Genomic DNA, 26,328 nt, shown 5'->3' with positions numbered 1-26,328 from the left:
GCTTGGATTTTGTGTTATAGATATGTGGTAGTAGAGGCCTGAGGGCACACACTTAATATGTTGTGAAATCTGTTATGAATGTATTGTAATGTTTTTCAAATGTATAACTGCCTTCATTTTGCTGGACCCCAGGAAGAGTAGCTAATGGGGGGATCCATAATAAATACAAATACCAATCTAAAACGACGCATATATCTGCAATGCTTTAGGCTAGAAACAAGTGGTCAAATGCCAGAGGAAGAAGTGCCGCGGTTGCATATGGGAATATCTTTGGTTTCTCTTTATGACATTCAGAAGCTGAGCTACGCCTTTCTAAAGCTGAGGAGTCAAAGACATCTGACTTTGCTTGATAAGTAATCTTATACAATGTTTGACTCTGTCGCTATCAATTGATCAGATCACTTTCTGTAAAAGAGAATAATATAATTAAATTGAGGGTTCATTACCATAATAAAACATATTTGGTAGCAGAATAACATTTGGGGAAAGCATTTGTGACATTTGTCAAATGTGAAAAAGAGGGCCCTGGGGGAAAAAGTTGTACATGGTACGGTATAATATATGAACTTGTTTACAACCATGGGGCTTCACACCAATTTCTGTCAATTGCTTTGTGTATACGAAGGGGCCTTCAAATGACATTATTCATAGAGAGGAAGTGGTCAGCCCCGGGGGTCTGGACACAATCTCACACCTTCTCCTCAGTGTGGGGTGACTCAGATCTGATGGGCAAGCAGCACTCCTGCTATTTCTGGCTGGCCAGGCCAGGATGACTGTAAAGGGGCTGTGTGGAGCTCTGAGTCTGCCCTCCAGGTAAAGCAGAACAGAGCTTCTGTGAAAACAGCCCTCATGGCTAGTCCACAGGTGAACACAACATAGAGTACAATCTGGGAATAGTGGGGCAGAGATAGTTTCACAAGGACAGTATTTCAGATTTAGCCAGAAGCATTTTGAGACACGCACAGGCACCTCCCTCCCTCCCTCCCTCCCTCCCTCCCTCCCTCCCTCCCTCCCTCCCCCCCCCTCCTCCCTCCCCCCCTCCCCCTCTCTCTCTCTCTCTCTCTCTCTCTCTCTCCCTCCCTCTCTCTCTCTCTCCCTCTCTCCCTCTCTCTCTCTCTCTCCCTCCCTCCCTCCCTCCCTCCCTCCCTCCCTCTCTCTCTCTCTCCCTCTCTCCCTCCCTCCCTCCCTCTCTCCCTCTCTCTCTCTCCCTCTCTCTCTCCCTCTCTCCCTCTCATGTATTATGACTTGATCAACTGGTAATGATAGCCCATTTTAACAGGGATTGCTTAGATGGATGAATGTGCTGTACGAAATAGAAAAACCTGCCATTTGGATATGAAAAGTTAAAATAAATTCACTCTCCAATTGATCTGGGACAGTTGCCACTAATTTCTATCCCCGTGTGAATCCAACCTAAAAATCCCTATTTTCCAATACAGCCATATCAAACACAGCCTCACACAGTCCGTGAAACCCATTATCAGCATCCAAACATTGAGCCTATCAGTTAAGCTAGAAGAAGAATCATCACTGAATTATCACAGTGAATTATTGTAATGTTTGTTTATGTGTCAGTTAATCCCATAAGGGATGGGGTTGCCAACTGGTGATTTGACACGAAAATAAAATGTCATTAATTCCTTCATTCCTTCATTCATTCATTCATTCATTCATTCATTCATTCATTCATTCATTCATTCATTCATTCTAGTGAGACTCACAAGGATACTGGTCACTATGTAGGTCCTGTTTTGCAGTCCGAAGAACTCTTCAACCACCGGCGTGTATACCGCTGTGTTCACATAGTTCTCATACTCATTCCAGTAGCCCACCTGTAGTCAGAAAGGGGTACAGTATATCAACACACATCGCGGAGGAAATCCTACACTTCTATTCATACAGTGTAATAAATATTAATATCACCGGCTTATGAAGCACAATTAGCCTCATACACACGTAGCGTGGGCATAAGGACACTGTCCATATCAGATTTTGCATATCGTTTATGAGGGCCCCAAAAATATTTATGAACGGCTTTGCCTGATGTCCTTTGTGGTGGGGCTATCTCATGAATTGATCCGATGTATTTAGGTGAACGGACTCCTGGGGGGCGATTGATTTGTGAGTCGCCCTTCCTGCCCGCTCCCGTACCCTATAATTCTGTATATTTTTTGTGACTCATTTGTATACAGGAAGACCAGAAAAGCCACATCCCTGATTGGCAGATGAGTGGCAACCCTGATTAGAAGCACCTACTGCTCATCTGTTGTTCTTTACAAATGCTGTTTTGAATTCAAAGTAAATTGCAACAACAGACTGAAGAAAGCTATAAATGTCACGGTTTCGGCCGAGGCTGCTCCTCCTCCTTGTTCGGGCAGGCTTCGGCGGTCGTCGTCTCCGGAGTACTAGCTGCCACCGTTCTATGTTTCATGTTCGTTTGGTTTTGTCTCTTTGTAACACCTGTCCCTTGTTTGTGTTTGATTGTGTTCCCTATTTAGTTTCGTTTGTTTGGGTCAGGTGTTATGCGTGATTGTGTTTGTCAGCTTGCCTCCGAGGAGTTTGTCTCTCTCGTTTGTTGTATTTTTCGAGAGTTCGCACTGCGTGCGCTTTTTCTTGTTTTCCGCACTGTGTGTTGTGCGTAATTGTTCGCGCCGCCCGGTTGGGTTGGCGACTCTTTTCCTGTATTTGGATTTACTAAAGTCTGTTGAAGTCATCCTTGTTCCTGCGCTTGATTCCCTACACTCATCCACACACAGCACTCTGACAATAAAAGCCGTAAAGTCAGCGTACGCTACCCCTGACGCAGTAAAAACATTTACAACAATTGAATAATGAAGTAAACTCTGTGACATATCTTTGCTTGTGAACCCATTCCACCTCTCTGTTTGAATAAGAACATCCCTTACCTCGTACGGCTAATCCCCTAGCAAGTCCTTACGCCATACTCAGTGATAACCAACACCTCCTACCGTACGTCAGGTCCAGCCTGCACTACTCTCAGGTTGTAAGACTGTCGGTGATAACATTAAAAGAGAGTCATCTTTATGTACAAATACCCTGCATACCAAATTATATGAGGAATTTGCTCCACATACAGTATGCAAGATCACTGAGTACTATAGCCAATGAGCCGCTGGTTGCATTCATGTATTTACACTGATGTGCTGTGCATTTTCTCTTTTGAAATATACAGTTGAAGTCGGAGGTTTACATACACCTTAGCCAAATACATTTAAACTCAGTTTTTCACAATTCCTGACATTTAATCTTAGTAAAAAGTCCCTGTTTTAGGTCAGTTAGGATCACCACTTTATTTTAAGAATGTGAAATGTCAGAATAATAGTAGAGAGAATGATTTCTTTCAGTTTTTATTTCTTTCATCACATTCCTATTGGGTCAGAAGTTTACATACACTCAATTAGTATTTGGTAGCATTGCCTTTCAATTGTTTAACTTGGGTGAAATGTTTCAGGTAGCCTTCCACAAGCTTCCACAATAAGTTGGGTGAATTTTGGCCCATTCCTCCTGACAGAGCTGGTGTAACTGAGTCAGGTTTGTAGGCCTCCTTGCTCGCACAAGCTTTTTCAGTTCTGCCCACAAATGTTCTATAAGATTGAGGTTTTGGAAGACCCATTTGGAAGAACCATTTGCGACCAAGCTTTAACTTCCTGACTGATGTCTTGAGATGTTGCTTCAATATATCCACATAATTGTCCTTCCTCATGATGCCATCTATTTTGTGAAGTGCACCAGTCCCTCCTGCAGCAAAGCACCCCCACAGCATGCTTCACGGTTGGGATGGTGTTCTTCGGCTTGCAAGTTACCTCCTTTTTCCTCCAAACATAACGATGGTCATTATGGCCAAACAGTTCTATTTTTGTTTCATCAGACCAGAGGACATTTCTCCAAAAAGTACGATCTTTGTCCCCATGTGCAGTTGCAAACCGTAGTCTGGCTTTTTTATGGCGGTTTTGGAGCAGTGGCTTCTTCCTTGCTGAGCGGCCTTTCAGGTTATGTCGATATAGGATTCATTTTACTGTGGATATAGATACTTTTGTACCTGTTTCCTCCAGCATCTTCACAAGGTCTTTTGCTGTTGTTCTGGGATTGATTTGCACTTTTCGCACCAAAGTATGTTCATCTCTATGAGACAGAACGCATCTCCTTCCTGAGCAGTATGATGGCTGTGTGGTCCCATGGTGTTTATACTTGCGTATTATTGTTTGCACAGATGAACGTGGTACCTTCAGGCATTTGGAAATTGTTCCCAAGGATGCACCAGACTTGTGGAGGTCTACAATTATTTTTCTGAGGTCTTGGATGATTTCTTTTGGTTTTCCCATGATGTCAAGCAAAGAGGCACTGAGTTTGAAGATAGGCCTTGAAATACATCCACAGGTACACCTCCAATTGACTCAAATTATTTCAATTAGCCTATCAGAAGCTTCTAAAGCCATGACATCATTTTCTGGAATTTTCCAAGCTGTTTAAAGGCACAGTCAACTTAGTGTATGTAAACTTCTGACCCACTGGAATTGTGATACGGTGAATTATAATCTGTCTGTAAACAATTGTTGGAAAAATTACTTGTGTCATGCACAAAGTAGATGTCCTAACTGACAACTGCCAAAACTATAGTTTGTTAACAAGAAATTTGAGGAGTGGTTGAAAAACGAGTTTTATTGACTCCAACCTAAGTGTATGTAAACTTCCGACTTCAACTGTAAATGGGTATATTCTAAACTCGAAGGGTAATTCATTTTCTGATTGACAAACAAATTCTTTGCATATTAATAAATAATATGAAAATCCTACAACTGCGCTATGAAAACAAATATGTCACATACTGGCATGATGTGAACATTGGACATTCATTTTTGCAAAGCCAATCTAAGAAGAAGACCGCTAATTTCACTGTTCTTTTTTGCTTGGCTCCAGCAGCTCTTGTTGCTGGGCACAATTCTAGTGAATGACCAGTCAAGTTTTGTTTAACAAACTATCTTAACAAAGGATTTGTAGTTAAGATTAAAACAATGTGTGCAGAAAATTACAGTTGAGATGATGAGTCCATTGAGGGCATCCTGACCGGTTGCATCACCGCCTGGTATGGCAACTGCTCGGCATCTACCCCCTTTATATAGCCTCGTTATTGTTATTTTATTGTGTTACTTTTTTATATATATTTTTTTACTTTAGTTTATTTGGTAAATATTTTCTTAACTCTTTCTTGAACTGCATTGTTGGTTAAGGGCTTGTAAGTAAGCATTTCACTGTTGTATTCGGCGCATGTGACAAATAAAGTTTGATTTTATTTGATTTTCTCTGATGGATTGCTCCTACTTTGTCTACTGTGGTAAGGTCAAGTGTCATCCATCTATCTAACCTATCTAACAACAGATTTCCCCTGACTAGGATAAAGATGTTGATTGATAATTATAGAGGTTATGGACAAGTCCCAGTTCACCTTCAGCGGTCCACTCGGGCTCAGCTCCATGACGCTGACCGTGTAGTTGGTCCGATGGCCTTTCTCGTTAAACTGGACATGTCCAGTCAATCCCTCAATTTGAACCTGTGGGACAAACCAGATATTGACCAGAATTTGTATGAAGAACTGCTAACTCTCTGAGACTTGTATCTTTGCAACCTGGAATCTGAAGAAAAAAAACGAATAACGCTCAAGTCGTTTTAAGTAGCTACAGTACGCAAAGAAATCAACACCTAACAGAGGGGTGACTAGATTCAGCTGCAGGCCGATTTCTGTCTGAGCGGATAATAGATTTCCTTGATGACATTATCACGTCTCCTTTTTTTTATTGGTGGGAATACTTGGAAACAGATTTCCTAAATTAAACTCATTTTTAGCTGAATTCCTGGTGATTTAGTCCTTTTTGACCAAAAGCTAAAATCCTATATTTATTTTTTTACTAAAAACTTGGATGGGCCCCCAAAAAAATCACTTGCGGGCCAGTTTTGGCCTGAGGGCCACTTATTGCTGACCACCGATCTAATATTTTTTTTTTTACACAATACTGTATGATGATATTATAGCTAAGAGCAAAAACAGCATAACTTTCCTTTTCTTATCTCAAGAACACAAGATTGCTATTTCAGGATTCCAATATTACCAGCTGGTTGTGTTGACATTGCGTGATATCCAATATAATATTTGAAATCTAAGTCTACAGGTCACAAGATCACTATTTAAGGATTACATATAGCTCACAAGTTTGCGTTTAACTGAGGGTTTAACACAATAGTACTTAATAAAGCTAGTATTGTTTTGTATTGTACAGTATTGTACAGTATTTCGTGATTAATTTGCTAGCGTTGAGTTTGAAGCCTAGTCATCCTCGTCTCTGTGGCTGTGGAGTGAGTGGCGTAACTGCCTACCTGCTGAAGGGCTCTCTGGATGTCGATACCCTGGCCCCAGGGAGCTGGTGGGTTGGCCAGACACTCGCCAGCGTTGCCTCGCCGGGAGATGTCAATACGTTGCTTACGGAGGTTCTGAAAGGCGGTTGCCATGACGCTCACTCCGTCGTATGTGAGGGCTCCTGTGTACTAAGAGGGCAAATCCAAGGAGGCAACATTTGAGGCTTGCACATTTTATGTTTATTGGAACCTTGAGAACCTGACTGGAAAGATCTCTTAAGACAGTTTGATCATACCTTCAGTCTTCTCTTGGGTAGCTTAAGGTCTTTGCTGTCAAAGTCCACCCACTCCTCTATGGCCTTGTTCACGTTTCCGTCTGAGTAGTTCATTAGTTGGAACCCAGTGATGTTGGCACCACTCTTCTGGAACTCAGTGAAGTTCATGTCCAAAAATCCCTGAGAAAGAAGGAATCGACTTCTTACCAAACAGAAGCAAACTTAAGCTAAGTAAACAAAACAGAACCAAAAATTGGCCTAGCCGTAACCATGGAGCAGATCATTGGATGACGGTGTCTTTTCAGAGTGCTGGTATTGAACGTTTGGATTTCTCAGAGCTGCTGTTCAGCTGTTCAACCCCACTTGAGAAGCCACCCACTGGGCAAAAACTGGTTGAATCAACGTTGTCTCCATGTCATTTCAACAACAAAAAGTCAATGTGATGACGTTGAATCAACATGGAAAACTGATTGGATTTGAAAAAAGTCATCAACGTAAGGGAATTTCAAATATTCTAAGCCAAATTTAAACCTAAATCCATTGACATGGTGACATTTTTTTGTTGATTTCACATTGAATTCACGTTAGTTGACAACTCAACCTTAATGTAAATCGAAACTAGACGTTGAACTGACGTCTGTGCCCAGTGGACAGGTCCAGGCAATCACTACAAATCTATGAAGCAGGAGATGAAAACCACTTTTCTACAGTTTGAGAAGCAGATGTCTTTTCAACTGCATTCTTTTACTATTTTGATTTACAAATATGACTTATAGTCATGCAAAGACAGAATAAAACAATCTAGTCAAACACAGTACATCACTCCCACAGTCTCCAAGCAATCGAGTAATGTGTGTACAGTATATCAAAACACACAGCCTGACGACTTCAAATTGGAACTTCGGTAACACTTCACCTTAAGTGTACACTAATGAATATGTAACTAAATCGTAAATACATGTGTTTATAACCTAGTAGTTACATGTAATTACTATGTAAATACTATGTAATTATACTGTAATAAGGGTTTAGCGGTTTAGGTTATTACACAAGCGGAACAAGGACATGTAATTACAAATCTGCTTGTCAGAGTTTATTCCGGATCTTCAAATTGAATTGTTCCTAGTGCTATCTTTGATTGACTTAGGATATGGTGGATAACATAACATAACATTTCAACATGGTTTTTGAGGGTCTTGATTGTACAATGCAAGTTTAACTGCACTCCAGGACTCCTATGGATGGAGGTTAGTGTATATGAGGAAGAAGGAGATATGGTTTTTTTTTTATACAATTTTACATAATTGTGATTCTTTATGAGCCAACAAACCTTTTTATAAAAAAAGAAGAGTACTTTACTGAAAGTCGTGCACAGGAGGCACTGTTTCTCTACGATAGAAGAGAATGTATGAAAATGTATGCACTCACTAACGTCGCTCTGGATAAGAGCGTCTGCTAAATGACTAAAATGTAATGTAAATGTATAACCAAGTGGGAGAGGCTCCCCTCGCCTTATTTGCATTTAATTACCTGCTCTCCAGAGTAAGAGCATCTAACTACATTAAACCTACCCAGATGGAGTCACGCTGCAGCTAGCCTCTGAAACAGGCTTCAGCAAACATACTTTTAATGCTTTATTTGAATGATAAAAAAAGTCACAGATCACATATTCCACTCTTAGGCTATAAATAACAAGAAGAGTGCTGGAAGTTTAGGGAGTCTTCACAGGCTGATAACTAAGATCACGTCTCGTTACGTAGACCATACTTAATCAATAAACAGAGGGAGTATGAGTGTGTGTGTGTGTGTGTGTGTGTGTGTGTGTGTGTGTGTGTGTGTGTGTGTGTGTAGTGACCCCCCTCCGGCAAATTTTTCAAATGGTAATGAACCACAGTGTTGCATCTTGCAACCTTTATGATCATCATTAAACTATGTTTCCTGTGGCACAATCCAATTATTAATTTAACAATCGTGCCGGTGAAGTCACAGTTTGTGGGGTGATTCTTTTTTTTCTGTATTTCACAGTCCAATTATGAGGTCTACCACAAATGTTTCTAGATCTCTGAGTTGAGCCCTCTGGAGTGCATTTAAAAAAAAAAACATGCTCCTTGACACGCAACCTTAAGCCAAACATAGAGCGTCCTCTCCTGACGAAGTACTGTGACAAAAAAACAGGACATACCACTAGAGAGAAAGAGGCTAGCTTGTTGCTTCATGGACGACAGTTGACCTCAGATCTCTATATGAAGCTATACTACATTTACATTTACATTTTAGTCATTTAGCAGACGCTCTTATCCAGAGCCACTTACAGTTAGTGAGTGCATACATTATTATTTTTTTATTATTATTATTATTATTATTATTATAATTGTTTTTTTCTTTTCATACTGGCCCCCCGTGGGAATCGAACCCACAACCCTGGCGTTGCAAACTAACGTGAGAACCACTTACGAGGCAATTCTATTTCTATGGAAGCAACTATGCTTCAGTGCAACTGGATATGAGGAAATGCAGAATCATTCTAACAGAGTCCACTCTGCCTACTATTGCTGGGATCTATGAACTCATGAGGTCTGGTGGCCAATGAATATAAACATGAAGCAATGCATTGAGTCCATTAATAATGGAAGACTAACTTCTGTTTAGTTATGCAAAGAAAAAAAGCACACACATTCAAATACCAAATATATATGCACAAGTATAGTGTAAGCATGTACAAGCACGCCCATGCGCGCACACACACACACACACACACACACACACACACACACACACACACACACACACACACACACACACACACACACACACACACACACACACACACACACACACACACACACACACACACACACACACACACACACACACACACACACACTTTCCTACACATAAAAAAGCCCTTCAATGCCTTGCAGGAGTAGAAATTATAATACACTTGCTCAGCGGGTAATCAGCAATCTGTCTACATTGTGTTCTGCACAGACAAGCAGAAGAAATACGGTGTGTCAGATACAGAGAAGATGAAGGGGCACCAATACATTGGAACAACGCCACCATTGATTAGTCTAACCAATCGGTTGCCATCAATTATGTATAAGATGAAACTACAGTTGTGCTTAAATGTTTTTGATCCTTCAGTGGGGATGAAGGTATTATTTTACTTCTCAATGGGGCGTCAGTAGTGTCGTGATCAGAACACAAATTCCTATCAATTTCACAGTAGAGTTCTCTAGACTGGGAGATTCAGCAATATCTACAACGAAGACATTTCAAATAGATTGGAAATAAATTACATTGAAATACAATGGAGCTTGCATGTTGCATTAAAGCTTCCATCGTTTCAGACAGGGCCAGACTTACCAGGTTTGCCAATATGTAGTGGTAATTTTTGAGGTTCTTCTTCTGAGCAGCAATCTGGAAAGCATAACAGAAGGGGAAATGATGTACATTTTGCAACCCGTCAATCGAGATAAAGCTATTTCATTACAGATGTGGATTGAAGCGTCCCATTAATCGTGGTCCTCCCAAATAGGAGCTAATTGGTCCCATCTTTGAGGAATGAATTGCTCATCTCCGCCTCTCTGCCTGCATGTCTGAGTAAAATACATGTGCTCAGCAGAAAGGGACCAGCTGGAACAACTCGCCGTGGAGGGCTGGGAAGGATTTGACATCTGTCACTGTGGGAAACCCAATTAGAGCTTTAATGACTACATCTTCACAATCTGCATCAAAATCACTAGTACACCTGTGATGGACAGGCCCGGGACCGCCTCTGGGAGACAGAATGAAGCAGCCGTCAGGGTTAATTGAGCCTGACCCTATTTCCAAATGCTTATCTGTAAACTATATGTTTGTACACATACTAATTTCACTAGCTCTCTGCTATTCAGAAACCATGCCATTTTTACATTTTAGTCATTTAGCAGATGCTCTTATCCAAAGCGACTTACAAGAGCAATTATGGTCAAGTGCCTTGCTCAAGGGCACAGACAGATTTTTCACCTAGTCGGCTTAGGGATTCGAACCAGCGACCTCTCGGTTCCTGGCCCAACGGACTAAAGAGATCTTAAATATTCAAAATAGCTCAAAGGAACTGTTATCCCTCCCAAACAAGATACACTACATTTATAAAAAGGTTTGCTTTGATGTTTCTTTAGATAGGTTTTTGAATAGTTTTAGTTCAGCTCTACTCACTGTGGTGATTACATTTACAGTATAATATATCAACTGTACCAGGGAACAATATTGTCCCTGGAGAACTGGCTGATGGTACGATCTTTCAGCAGCAGCATGGAATCTAAGTCATACACATCTATCTTTGTCTTCATTACAGACCTCCCTCCACTGTCCCCAAAGACTAGCCCAGTATAGAACAGAGACACTAGAACAACATCACACAGTGTTCAGACTTAACCCTTGTAACTGAACCTTTGTTAGTTTGAGTTGAACAACTCAGTGAGAGGAGGAAGGGTTATGTTGTTACTCTAGCTGCAATGGACTTCTTGTCGGAGTGAACCCATCCCATCCAATTACTGAACTAATCTGTCTTGTTTACAGACCATCTCTTCATTCATTAAGTTCTCAATAGTCACCTTCCCCCTTTTTCACTACTGGACTGTCCATCAATCTGATGTTATTTACCAGGTTGAGTATCAGGTTGAGTCTCTCCAGCTCACAGTCCAGGATGATGTTGTATTCCTTCTTCTTCTCTAGGTCCTGAACCACTTTCAGGAAGGCCGCCTGATCCATACCGCTGTCCAGGTTCACTGATGTCACCTGCCACATCTTCTCTGCTGCCGTGTCCAGAATCTTCTGCAGCACTGTCAGGCCTACAAGACAAACACCGAAGGTACAGGCTAATTAGACTGGGCATATTTGATGGTATACCACATTTCGGTACTTTACTTAGGTAAAGTAAACCACGCTTAGGTGCCGGGGTGGCAGGTAGCCTAACGGTTAGAGAGGCGAGCCCGCAGCCGGAGGGTTGCCAGTTTGAATCCTGGGTCTGACATGGAAAAGAAATGTGTCAGGAAGTGAGCTAGCAACAGAGGGTTGCTGGTATCAAATCCTAGATGCCATTGCCTGCCGTTGTTCCCCTTTAGCAAGGCACTTAACCCCCCACAACAATTGCTCCATGTGCGCCCAATGTGGCAGTCCCCTGCTCCAGTCTCTATATGTATGTAACAGTCCCCTGCTCCAGCATCTATACGTATGTAACACTCCCCTGATCCAACCTCTCCAGCATCTATACATATGTAACACTCCCCTGATCCAACCTCTCCAGCATCTATATGTATGTAACAGTCCCCTGATCCAACCTCTCCAGCATCTATACGTATGTAACAGTCCCCTGATCCAACCTCTTCAGCCTCTATATGTATGTAACAGTCCCCTGAGCCAACCTGTATATGTACTGTATGTGTGTGTTTTGGAGGTTGGGATAAGGCAGTAGTCTCATTTCGGCTGGACCTTGTGTACAATTGACGAATAAAGTGATCTTAATATTAACTTTTCTTTTGATCCTTTGTAAGTCACTAAAATGTCCTTTACGCCTCCTTTCTTTACACCTCCTTTCTTTACACCTCATTTCTTTACACCACCTTTCTTTACACCACCTTTCTTTACACCACCTTTCTTTACACCACCTTTCTTTACGCCTCCTTTCTTGGCTTCACCTGCTGTATGGGAAAAGCCACAATGACGTTGTGACTTACAGAACCACTTGAGTTGACTGAACGTATACAGTGTAGCCTCAGATTATTTCCTCTACTCTCAGCTTCTATAGTACACGTGTGTCCTCTTTCCTTTAAAAGGCAGATTCGTAAATAAACGGGTATTATAAAGGCGTATTGGTTTTTGATCATGAGTGGTTTGTTTATCACAGTGCCACTGCATAAAGAGAACAGAGGATATCACGAGCTACACAGAAGACTGTGTGCGAGGCAGAGCTGCTCCGGTTGTTTTCACGCCAGTCACCTGAAATCACTGTCACCACACCTAAAACTGTGACAGCCAGGCTGAGGTGCTACTGCCTGCATGCCAGTGTATTCTCCTCAGCCAAAGTAAATGTGCTGCTTCATATCTGCTTTCCCAAGGGCCCTGAGTTTGAAAACCACCAAATGTAGCATTTGGTCCCCCCCCCCCTTTCAACACTGGAAATGGAAATGATGAGTATTTTCGCACTGAGTCAATCTGGAGTCTGGGGTGATCATAGTGAGAAGGATCTTTGAAGTGGAGAGAACTTCTTCAGTGACCCCCCTCTCCCCCTTCCTTCCTCGCCTCTCTTCTCTCTTTGAGAAACACGACTTAGAACTTAGACGGGTGACGTGTGAATGTAGCTGAACCATCTGAATTAATGGCATTCCTTCCCCGTATCCATAACCCAGGCTCATCAATATTCCCCCATATACAGGGGCATTCAGAAAGTATTCATACTCCTTGACATTCCACACTTTGTAGTGTTACAGCCTGAATTCAAAATTGATTAAATCAATATTTTTCTCACTCATCTACACACAATACCCGATAATGACAAAGTGAAAACTTGTTTTTAGAAATGTTTGCTAATTTATTGAAAATGAAATACAGAAATATCTCATTTACATAAGCATTCACACACCTGAGTCAATACTTTGTGGAAGCACCTTTGGCAGCGATTACAGCTTTGAGTTGTGTTGGGTATGTCTGTATCAGCTTTGCACATCTGGATTTGGGTATTTTCTCCCATTCTTCCTTGCAGATTTTTTCAAGCTCTGTTAAATTAGATGGGGAGTGGCGGTGAACAGCAATCTTCAAGTCTTTCCACAGATTTTCAATGGGATTAAAGTCTGAGCTTTGGCTGGGCCACTCAAGGACATTCACATTCTTGTTCTGTCTGGCCACTCTCCCATAAAGCCCAGATTGGTAAAGTGCTGTAGAGACATCTGGCAGGTTTTCCCATCTCAGCCAAGGAACTCTGTAGTTCTGTCAGAGTGGTCATTGGGTTCTTGGTCAACCTCTCTGACCAAGGTCCTTCTTGCCCGGTTGCTCAGTTTGTGCACTTGGAAACACTCTAGAAATTGTTTTATACCCTTCCCCAGATGTATGCCTCATCACAATTCTATCTCTGAGATCTACGGACGGTTCCTTGGACTTCATGGTATAGTTTCTGCTCTGACATGCGCTGTCAACTGTGGGACCTTATACAGACAGGTGTGTTTTTTTTCTGTCCAAACAATTGAATTTACCACAGAATGTACCTGGCGCCGACGAGGATGGCGGCCTATGCGACTAGCTCTTAGGAAACTTTGCGGTATTTAGTTTTTTTTATGTATTATTTTTTATATTATTAACTCAGAAAGTGTTTTGTATCATCACATACAGCCGGGAAAAACTATTGGATATCAGAGCGGCGGTTACTCACCAGCATTATGACCAGGAATACGAATAATCTTGTCCCTGACATCCTTGGAGAGCTCTTTGGTCTTGGCCATGGTGGAGAGTTTGGAATCTGATTGATTGCTTCTGTGGACAGGTGTCTTTTATTCAGGTAACAAGCTGAGATTAGGAGCACTCCCTTTAAGAGTGTGCTCCTAATCTCAGCTCGTTACCTGTATAAAAGACACCTGGGAGCCAGAAATATTTCTGATTGAGAGGGGGTGAAATACTTATTTCCCTCATTAAAATGCAAATCAATTTATAACATTTTTGACATGTGTTTTTCTGGATTTTTTGTTGTTGTTATTCTGTCTCTCACTGTTCAAATAAACCTACCATAAAAATTATAGACTGATCATTTCTTTGTCAGTGGGCAAACGTACAAAATCAGCAGGGGATCAAATACTTTTTTCCCTCACTGTACATACAGGAGGGTAGCTTGCGAAAATAATTTAGACGAATACACTGAAACTGTGACTGAGTTTATCAGGAAGTGTATAGGTGATGTTGTGCCAACTGTGATTATTAAAACCTACCATAACCAGAAACCGTGGATAGATGGCAGCATTCACACAAAACTGAAAGCGCGAACCACCGCATTTAACCATGACAAGGTGACTGGGAATATGGCAGAATACAAACAGTGTAGCTACTCACTCCGCAAGGCAATTCAACTGGCAAAACATCAGTATAGAGACAAAGTGGAGTCGCAATTCAACGGCGCAGACACAAGATGTATGTGGCAGGGTCTACAGACAATCACAGACTACAAAAGGAAAACCAGCCACGTCGCCGACACCGACTTCTCGCTTCCAGACAAGCTAAACACCTTCTCGGCTAGGGATGCCGGCCCTGAGTCCTCAGAGCATGCGCAGACCAGCTGGCTGGTGTGTTTACGGACATATTCAATATCTCCCTTTCCCAGTCTGCTGTTCCCACATGCTTCAAGATGGCCACCATTGTTCCAGGTAACTGAACTAAATGACTATCGCCCCGTAGCACTCATCTCTGTCATCATGAAGTGCTTTGAGAGACTAGTCAAGGATCATATCACCTCTACCTTACCTGTCATCCTAGACCCACTTCATTTTGCTTACCGCCCAAATAGATCCACAGACGATGCAATCGCCATCACACTGCACACTGCGCTATCCCATCTGGACAAGAGGAATACCTATGTAAGAATGCTGTTCATTGACAATAGCTCAGCATTCAACACCATAGTACCCTCCAAGCTCATCATCAAGCTTGAGGCCCTGGGTCTGAACCCCGCCCTGCGCAACTGGGTCCTGGGTCGCCCCCAGGTGGTGAAGGTAGGAAACAACATCTCCACTTCGCTGATCCTCAACACTGGGGCCCCACAAGGGTGCGTGCTCAGCCCCCTCCTGTACTCCCTGTTCACCCATGACTGCGTGGCCAAGCACGCCTCCAACTCAATCATCAAGTTTGCAGACGACACAACAGTAGTAGGCTTGATTACCAACAATGACGAGACCGCCTACAGGGAGGAGGTGAGGGCTCTGGGAGTGTGGTGCCAGGAAAATAACCTCTCACTCAATGTCAACAAAACAAAGGAGATGATCGTGGACTTCAGGAAACAGCAGAGGGTGCACCCCCCTATCCACATCGACGGGACCACAGTGGAGAAGGGAGAAAGCTTCAAGTTCCTTGGCGTACACATCACTGACAAACTGAAATGGTCCACCCACACAGACAGTGTGGTGAAGAAAGCGCAATAGAGCCTCTTCAACCTCAGGAGGCTGAAGAAATGTGTCTTGCCACCTAAAACCCTCACTAACTGTTACAGATGCACAATGGAGAGCATCCTGTCGGGCTGTATCACCGCCTGGTACGGCAACCGCAGGGCTCTCCAGAGGGTGGTGCGGTCTGCCGAACGCATTACCAGGGGCAAACTACCCGCCCTCCAAGACACCTACAGCACCCGATGTCACAGGAAGGCCAAAAAGATCATCAAGGACATCAACCACCCGAGCCACTGTTCACCCCGCTATCATCCAGAAGGCGAGGTCAGTACAGGTGCATCAAAGCTGGGACCGATAGAATGAAAAACAGCTTCTATCTCAAGGCCATCAGACTTTTAAATAGCCATCACTAGCACATTAGAGGCTGATGCTGCCTATTGAAATCACTGGCCACTTTAAGAAATGGAACACTAGTCACTTTAATAATGTTTACATATCTTGCACTACTCATCTCATATGTATATACTGTATTCTATAATATTCTACTGTATCTTAGTCCATGCCGCTCTGTCATTCCTTGTCCATATATGTATATATTCTTAAATTCCATTCCTTACTAGATTTGTGTGTATTGGGTATATGTTGTGAAATTGTTAGATATTACTGCACTGTCGGAGCTAGAAGCACAAGCATTTCACTACATCCACAATAACATCTGCTAAACACGTGTATGTGACAAATAACATTTGATTTGATTTGAGGTGGACTCCAATCAAGTTGTAGTGACACCTCAAGAATGATCAAAGGAAATTGGATGCACATGAGCTCAATTTGGAGTTTCATAGCAAAGGGGTGTAAATTATTTAAATGATATATTTCTGTATTTCATTTTCAATACATTTGCAAAAAAAGTATAAAAACATGTTTAAACTTTGTCATTATGGGGCATTGTGTGTAGATGGGTGAGAAATTGTTTTATTTAATCAATTTTGAATTCAGGCTGTAACATAACAAAATGTGGAATAAGTCAAGGGGTATGACTACTTTCTGAAGGCACTGTAAAATCCCTCAGATTTAAGTTCCTCCATATGTTTAATGATAAGTCGATCTGGTGGAGGGAGTGAGGCTTGGGGTTTCTGTCTAGTGTGGCTTTCTGTTTATAATTGTCATTGTGTTTTGTAACAAAAGTATTACCATGAAAATAAGGATCTTCTCTTCTGAGACATTGTTTTTGGTATATTGTACACACACAGTAATGTGGGGTAAAGTGTTACAAAAGTTCTGCGTCATGTAATCAGATTAGTTACTTTTTCCCAGAATTGGGTAATATTATTGCAGTTACTTTGTCAAACAATGCATGTGTTACTTTCAGAATCATATCTCTACCGGGCGCGTGTTTCCATGATCGATTTCAACTTGTTTTCCTCATTTAGTTCTCGAGCGAGCGGAGAAAGGCTGTTTGGAGAAATGTCATGACAGCTGCTGTCCATTGAAATATATAGAGGGCGCACCTCTGATCTTTGCCATTGATCGCTTCTGTGATAGAAAAGCCCATAAGAGGGCTTTCCCCGTCTAGTGGCAAGTGTGCCCTCTATACAACTCTATGGGTCCGTGCATGTGCGGTCTATAACCAGAACTGGCGACTCGAGAGAAAGATTTTGAATGAAAAATATTAGAAATCTGTACAGATGTTTGGCTTACAGTATACTGTATATGGCTAATTAAGCAGCCCATATACGGCACATAACTTGTAGACTAGCACAGGAAAGCAGCGCCTCAGATGAAAGGAGACACTAGTGATCAAACCTGAGTTGGTTAGTAGACTATCTTTGGTTGAGTGTGTGCGGCTTGCCGTGCTTCCTCCAACAGTCAAACAAACGGTGAGATTTAGATTTTTTTTCATGAAAGTAACGGAAAGTAATATAACGAGTATTATAAAGCAGGTGGTTGGAGCCCTGAATGCTGATTGGCTGAAAGCCGTGGTATATCAGACCGTATACCACGGGTATGACAAAAAATTACTATTTACTGTTCTAATTGCGTTGGTAACCAGTTTTATAATAGCAATAAGGCACCTCGGGAGTTTGTGCTATATGGCCAATATACCACAGCTAAGGGCTGTATCCAGGCGTTGCTTCCTGCCTAAGCACAGCCGTTAGCCGTGATATATTGCCCATATACCACACCCACTTGTGCCTTATTGCTTAAATATAACGCGGTACTTTCCTCAAAAAGTAATATTGTAAAGTTACATTTGTGAAGCAACATGTAATATTACTTTCCCAAGTAATTAATCCTACAACGGGTAATGTTTTACTGATAAAAGCATTGAAACATAATAGAAACATGGTTAGGTGTAATTAATGATACGGAGTAGCAACAGATTCATCATTACTGTGAATGTACAGTACAGTGATATGTCCGCATTGATAAATGACAGTGCTTCCTCTGAGCATTCTCTAACAATGATCCTAACAACAGCCTCGGGAAGTGAGAAATCCACTTCTCTGACAGATGTTTAAAGAACACTGCTTTTTGAATACATGTATCCTCCACAAAAGCTTGCATGCCGGGCTCAGCTAGAGTTGAACCATAAGTACTGGGGAAAGATCCTTATTCATGATCAAACTGTAAATTGGATAGTTCTGACCTTGATGAAAGTGTTCAGTTTTAGTGTGTGCTACCCATGACCTGAATGCCTTGCCTCAATGAACTCCTACTGTAGATGCATTGTGCAAGACAGGCATTTCTTCAAGACAGACAACAACGGTTCAGACAGCAGCGCTCTACAGTACGATACTGTACGTACCGGTAGGTGTCCTGTACTCTTTGGACAATGTCTTCAGAACAAGATGAAAGCACTTTCATTTCAAATTAATAAATGAAGACACCATAGTGCCATGATCTTCTGTGCCGTAAGCACTTTACTTGTGTGTCAAATGTGCAGTAGCAGCAAAGGTCAGCAAAATTCTGTCGTTCAAAAGAGGCTCCCATTCTGCCTTCACCTCAGGGCCAGAGTGTGGCTATCTTCAAAGCACATTTCTGACCAACACAGACAGCCTCCAACAAAGCGCCACTGCTGAGCAGCAACAACAAAACATCTAAAACAAAAAGTTTCCCGATGCAATTTAAACACACCACCCTGGCATCCTCAGCTCTGACCTGCAAATGACCCACCTGATAAATAACGTAATATTTCATCAGGTAAGTAGGATACACATCATACGTTATAGAGTAGTGATGGGACACACCATACCTTAGCGTCATACTTTATAGTGCAGAGTAGTGATGGGACACACCATACCTTAGCGTCATACTTTATAGTATAGAGTAGTGATGGGGCACACCATACCTTAGCGTCATACTTTATAGTATAGAGTAGTGATGGGGCACACCATACCTTAGCGTCATACTTTATAGTGTAGAGTAGTGATGGGACACACCATACCTTAGCGTCATACTTTATAGTATAGAGTAGTGATGGGGCACACCATACCTTAGCGTCATACTTTATAGTATAGAGTAGTGATGGGACACACCATACCTTAGCGTCATACTTTATAGTATAGAGTAGTGATGGGACACACCATACCTTAGCGTCATACTTTATAGTATAGAGTAGTGATGGGACACACCATACCTTAGCGTCATACTTTATAGTATAGAGTAGTGATGGGGCACACCATACCTTAGCGTCATACTTTATAGTATAGAGTAGTGATGGGGCACACCATACCTTAGCGTCATACTTTATAGTATAGAGTAGTGATGGGACACACCATACCTTAGCGTCATACTTTATAGTATAGAGTAGTGATGGGACACACCATACCTTAGCGTCATACTTTATAGTATAGAGTAGTGATGGGACACACCATACCTTAGCGTAATACTTTATAGTATAGAGTAGTGATGGGACACACCATACCTTAGCGTCATACTTTATAGTATAGAGTGGTGATGGGACACACCATACCTTAGCGTCATACTTTATAGTATAGAGTAGTGATGGGACACACCATACCTTAGAGTCATACTTTATAGTATAGAGTAGTGATGGAACACACCATACCTTAGCGTCATACTTTATAGTGTAGAGTAGTGATGGGACACACCATACCTTAGCGTCATACTTTATAGTATAGAGTAGTGATGGAACACACCATACCTTAGCGTCATACTTTATAGTATAGAGTAGTGATGGGGCACACCATACCTTAGCGTCATACTTTATAGTATAGAGTAGTGATGGGACACACCATACCTTAGCGTCATACTTTATAGTATAGAGTAGTGATGGGACACACCATACCTTAGCGTCACACTTTATAGTATAGAGTAGTGATGGGACACACCATACCTTAGCGTAATACTTTATAGTATAGAGTAGTGATGGGACACACCATACCTTAGCGTCATACTTTATAGTATAGAGTAGTGATGGGACACACCATACCTTAGCGTCATACTTTATAGTATAGAGTAGTGATGGGACACACCATAACTTAGCGTCATACTTTATAGTGTAGAGTAGTGATGGGACACACCATACCTTAGCGTCATACTTTATAGTATAGAGTAGTGATGGGACACACCATACCTTAGCGTCATACTTTATAGTATAGAGTAGTGATGGGACACACCATACCTTAGCGTCATACTTTATAGTATAGAGTAGTGATGGGACACACCATACCTTAGCGTCATACTTTATAGTATAGAGTAGTGATGGGGCACACCATACCTTAGCGTCATACTTTATAGTATAGAGTAGTGATGGGGCACACCATACCTTAGCGTCATACTTTATAGTATAGAGTAGTGATGGGACACACCATACCTTAGCGTCATACTTTATAGTATAGAGTAGTGATGGGACACACCATACCTTAGCGTCATACTTTATAGTATAGAGTAGTGATGGGACACACCATACCTTAGCGTCATACTTTATAGTACAGAGTAGTGATGGGGCACACCATACCTTAGCGTCATACTTTATAGTATAGAGTAGTGATGGGGCACACCATACCTTAGCATCACTGGAGGCTGCTGAGGGGAGAACGGCTCATAATAATGTCTGGACCGGAGCAAATGGAATGGCATCAAACAGCTGGAGACCATGTGTTTGATGTATTTCATACCATTCCACCTATTCCGCTCCAGTCATTACCACGAGCCCATCCTCCCCAATTAAGGTGCCACCAACCTCCTGTGCTCAGCATCATATGTTATAGAGTATTGATGGGACGCGTGATATCAAAAACTTGGAAGCTTGTCTTACATTTTCAAGGCACTCTGATCTGATAGAAAAGTACCGATGCTTGTATCAACGTAACAATACCACGTGATTGATGACGTTTGCATCTTCGGACGTCACACTACCATCTGACACGTGTAGGAACTGCTGGACAGAGAGCGCAGACTTCTGCTGGAAGCTTTCTGTTTTTATCTAGAAATGTCACCTGCTTGACAGGTGGAAAGATAGCTCAGGGCATAGAGCCACATGGCAAAATAATATATCTTCAAATCACATAACACTAGTACTGAATCTTAAGAGAACCAATTTCAATTTAAACAGCTCTAGTTGTTATATGTAATGATCAAATTATGGATCCAAAGTTGTTTGTTAATATGTCAAAGCGAGTTAAAAAAAGTTTAATTTAAGTTAAATTAAATTCAAAAGTTGACCGGCAGTTACACGTGATAAATGACGCACAAAGGTCTGTTTGATCCCACTGTGGCTTTCAAAACATCGACCTGTGCTGGACACTACTTCCAAACTTTCTCTAGATAGTCTTTCAAAACATCGACCTCTGCTGGACACCGCTTGCAAACTCTAGATATTCATCACTTACTTTCACTTGACAGGTGGCTCAGCCTGTGGAGCAGTGGTGAGTGAGATTCTCGCCCTGTGGAGTACCATTATCACGTGATCACATGACGTCCGAAGCTTCCGCTGTTGTTCCTGAACGGTAGCCCAGCAGATAGGGTCGAGGATTAGGAATCATCCAGACACCATAGGCAAGGGATTGAATCCTGGCTAAATTTGGAAAATTATTTTATTTGAAACCACACTATCTGGACATTGTTGTTCAAATAATCTGTTTTATTTAGTAAAGCCTATGGTAATGGTTTGTCTTCAGCATCCTAAATAATACCACGGATGCACAGTTTTTGAGAAAATAGTGAACCGGAAGGCAAAGAAGTCCAGCAGGATGTGAACCCCACATTCAAACTACATTTTCTTTATTAAAGCTCACACCAATCCATTGCGCCACAAAAGTTTTAATGAATGCAGATTTTTTAAAAATATAAATATAAAACATGCCGATATTTATTCCTGACCAGCAGATTTCACTGATGTGCATTGTATTAAAAGCGCTGAGTAGTGAACCGTTTTTCGGCACAATTTGGTTTCCCATCACTAGTCGTATATATAGAAACAGATAAAGTTACATTTTTCTAATATTAGTGGCGACATGGATTACGCAACAGATGACAAAAGTAGGGTTGTTAGATGTAACAGTGAGGCTGCAAAGGGCATTTCATGTTAATTAAAACAGTGTGTCGGATCCAATTTTTAAACTGCCTCTGCTGGCCTTGCAATACACTTCCTGCCATCTCTGTACAGGCACAGAGAGCTTGTCTCAGCAGCTGTGGAATCGTCTCACACCAGAGAGCAAACCAGCTTTATCACCCACTGAGCAGCATCCCAGCTAACAATTCTAAGGAGAGACAACATTTTTGTAATGTTATCGTAATTTTCCCCTAATGTTTGAGCGTCCAGTTTTCCATTAGTTAGGGGAACATTCTATCTATGTTAACAAAAACCTTCTAACGGCCTTTTAAAAATGTTTTGGTGTTAAAGTTAGGAGAACATTCCCTTTCCTTCATGGTAATGTTTTCAGAATATACAACATTCATGTTCTAGACGCGTTTTATGGGACGTTGCAAGAACATTAATGTGTCCAGTTTTCCGAGGGTTAGGAGAATATTCCATCAACGTCACATCAAACATACACAGAACATGGTTGCCACGTTCTCAGAATATAAGATATGAATGTTCTAGACATGTTTCATAGGAACGCTGCAAGAACATTTCTGTGTATCAGTTGTCAGGCCTGATGGTCCCATAGAAATGTTATTCTCCCCAAAAATGTTTTTCATTACACGTCACACCTTGTTGCTGTTGCCAAGCCCATCAAGGCCCTGATTGGTGAACCACAGATCCGTTCACAGCTCCTTTTGTCTGTTGGCAAGGTTATGGAAACTCACACACTATGCTTTTAACATGAAATGTTCTCATTATGTTGAGTTAATCGAGGAGAAAGAGAACAACATTTTTGTCAAATGCAAACTCTGCTAAGGCAGCGTTGATCTCTTGGTCCAGAAACACCACATTAAACCTGAAAAAGCATCTAGAGGTCATGCACAAAGGCACAAAGTTGGTAGCCAAAGTTCCAGAAATGTGTGAAAGAGGAGAAATCCAGTGGTGTAAAGTACTTAAGTAAAAATACTTTAAAGTACTATTTAAGTATTTTTTGGGGTATCTGTACTCTACTTTACTATTTATATTTTTGACCACTTTTATTTTTACTTCACTACATTCCTAAAGAATATAATGTACTTTTTACTCCATACATTTTCCCTGACACCCAAAAGTACTCGTTACATTTTGACAGGAAATTGGTCCAATTCATACACTTATTAAGAGAACATCCCTGGTCATCCCTACTGCATCTGATCTGGTAGATTCACTAAACACAAATGCTTTGTTTGTAAATGTTGATGTCTGAGTGACGGAGTTTGCCCCTGGCTATCAGTACATTTAAAAAAACAAGGAAATGGTGCCGTATGTTTTTCTTAATATAAGGAATTTGAAATAATTTATACTTTTACTTTTGATACTTCAGTACATTTGAGCAATTCCATTTACTTTTGATACTTAAATAAAAAAATGTAGAAATCTACACACATTATGATAATATACAAAGATGCATAAATAAAATGTCCAAGTGTTCTAACGATATTTCATTTTCGTCATTTAGCAGACACTCTTATGCAGAGCGACTTACAGTTAGTGAGTGCATACATTATTCTTTTTTATCTATATATAAAAAAATTTACTGGCCCACCGTGGGAATTGAACCCACAACCCTGGCGTTGCAAATGCCATGCTCAACCAACTGAGCTACATCCCTGCCGGCCAGTCCCTCCCCTATCTTGGACGACGCTGGGCCAATTGCACACCGCCACATGGGTCTCCTGGTCGCGGCCGGCTACGACAGAGCCTGGATTCAAACCAGGATCTCTAGCGGCACAGCAATACAGTGCCATAGACCATTGCGCCACTCGGGAGATGTTTAGAGTTCCATTTAAACAATCAACATGTCTGATAAATGCAATTCAAAATGGCAATAATGACGTTAACATATGTTGCTAAGAATGTGAGAGTAGGGTTACTCCCCTAGTTTGTCTCGAACACCTTAACCACTGTGCCAATAAGGAATATGCATGTGCTTATTGAGCCAGTATAGTTAGGCCCTGTCCAGAAGCAAACCCTAACCCCTTCTCCCTTGGCACTTGTGTAGATCTGAAACAACTGGATAGGTGTAAGCAATAGGGTGAATGCACTTTGAAGTAAATCTCAGCTCTGTTAAAAGTACACTCAAGAAAAACTATTATTGATCATAGTGATTCATTTAAAAACAGGTTAATATGCCCCACTAACATTAGGCAACTATACAGAAAGCTCTTAAATTTATGAAATTAGTAAATAGAATCAATGATAAAAGAATAGCCAGATTGACTGACATCTGACACGGACATAGTTGCGTAGCAGGAAGATCAGAGTACCATGAACCAAGAATTCGAATTCAAATTCCAGTTGAGGACATCTTGAATAATAATTACTGTATTATTGAACATGCACAATGTAATCATTTATGTCAAAGTGTGTTAAATATTTAAGTTGAAAACACAATGTTAAAAACACAGTGTGTGTGAGTTTCCCTTGCCAACAGACAAATACCTATGAATGGATCAGTGGTTCACCAATCAGGGCCTTGATATGCTCGTCAACAGTAACAAGACATGATGTGTAATGACATATTTGTTTGATACAAATGTTCTCGCAACGTTCCCATAAAACGTGTCTAGAACATTAATATCTTATGTTCTGAGAACGTGGCAACCATGTTCTGTGTATGTTTGGTGGGACGTTGATGGAATATTCTCCTAACCCTCGGAAAACTGGACACATGAATGTTCTTGCAACTTTCCAATGAAATGTGTCTAGTTCATTAATACCTTAAGTTCTGAGAACATGGTAACGACATTCTGGATAAATTATATTTGACATTAAGAGAATGGTCTCTTGGGAACATTCCTGGCACATCATGGGAACATTCCTATGAAACCGTTAGTTAATGGCCTAATGAGACTCTTAAAAGGGAACGTTCTCTAAAGTTGTGGGAACGTTTGTTGTTAGCTGGGACTAACCTGCAGATAAACTAGGGAGAGAGACAAACGCTGTGCTCTATCTGTGTAGTGTTAGCGACGCGTCACCACCACTGCAGCAGCGCAGATAAGCAAGTGAAACGTTGGGATTGGCAGGGAAAGCAGCCTGGGCTTCTATCAGCTCCTTTCTCTGCTGGTCTCACAGATCTGCCTATCACAGCTTCTCTCAAATGTCGCACAAATGCAAATTACAGTCCTGCACAGTCTCTATTTGTGTACAGTGTACCTTTTTTAACACCTGTATGCAGTCGTTGTACAAGTGGATCTGGTTCTTATATAGACCGTGTCTAGGTTAAGAGGATGAGTCTTTGTTTGCGAAACGATAGATTTGTCTTTCTCTTTACTATAGCAAACATATGGCAAGGCAGGAAGACAAGGGTTAATCTAATGGAAGACAAGGGTTAATCTAATCAACCCCCCGGACTGCGCTGTGGGATGGAGTCAGTCGGCAGAGGAGCCAGGGAACTCGATTCCAGTTCTAGAGTTACGGAGAACAAAGGATAAAACACAACACGTAGATACATACGTAAAAAAGTCAAAAAACAAGTAAAACCTTTTACAGTCATCTTGTAGTCTGTGAGAGCAATCACACTGTACTACTTAGCACTTAAGGGGAACCATATCTTGTCGTATGGTTACCAAACTGTGCTCTGGAGTCTAGCCTTGAGGTGGCACAATACTGAGCAGGGCAGTGTGGCTTCTCTAGCCCTGGGCCCGGTTGCATAAAACATCTTTAGTTAATTTCCCCCTTATCTTTTCACTTAAAGTTTCCTTAACTTTAAGTCAATTGCACAAATTAAGTGAAAAAGTTAAGGGTGCCCATGAGGTCCCTTAAGTGCTTCATTCAGTATGGGTATCAATGTAAACAGCATTCGTAGAGGTGAATGTTGCTTTCCTCTGCCCTGGTTTCAAAAGGAAAACATCCACCAGCTAGCTAGCTAGGTAGCTAAACAATGGAAGGTGCACAATCCATGGCTATAAAGCTAGCTGGCTAGCTAGCTACATACGCTGTAAGTTAGCTTGATGTGCTAGAAAGG

The 26,328-nt window shown here is 41.5% G+C and overlaps 1 protein-coding gene across 4 annotated transcripts in view; it reads right to left on the bottom strand.

Moving 5' to 3' along the window:
- LOC121579153 (glutamate receptor 1-like) overlaps nucleotides 1–26,328 on the bottom strand; it is a 91,437-nt gene that overhangs the window by 29,887 nt on the left and 35,222 nt on the right. For all 4 annotated transcript variants that reach the window (XM_041893484.2, XM_041893485.2, XM_045224239.1 and 1 more), the window contains exons 4-9: nucleotides 11,292–11,479; nucleotides 10,011–10,064; nucleotides 6,666–6,824; nucleotides 6,391–6,558; nucleotides 5,465–5,569; nucleotides 1,722–1,832 (exon numbers count right to left, since the gene is read on the bottom strand). In XM_041893484.2, the coding sequence (XP_041749418.1) occupies nucleotides 1,722–1,832; nucleotides 5,465–5,569; nucleotides 6,391–6,558; nucleotides 6,666–6,824; nucleotides 10,011–10,064; nucleotides 11,292–11,479 (785 nt within the window). The remainder of the gene's footprint in view (nucleotides 1–1,721; nucleotides 1,833–5,464; nucleotides 5,570–6,390; nucleotides 6,559–6,665; nucleotides 6,825–10,010; nucleotides 10,065–11,291; nucleotides 11,480–26,328) is intronic.

The sequence above is a fragment of the Coregonus clupeaformis genome, chromosome 13, assembly GCF_020615455.1.
Source record: "Coregonus clupeaformis isolate EN_2021a chromosome 13, ASM2061545v1, whole genome shotgun sequence".
NCBI classification, from domain to species: domain Eukaryota; kingdom Metazoa; phylum Chordata; class Actinopteri; order Salmoniformes; family Salmonidae; genus Coregonus; species Coregonus clupeaformis.
The sequence above is the reverse complement of the archived record's forward strand: the minus strand, read 5'-3'. Positions and strand labels throughout refer to the sequence as shown.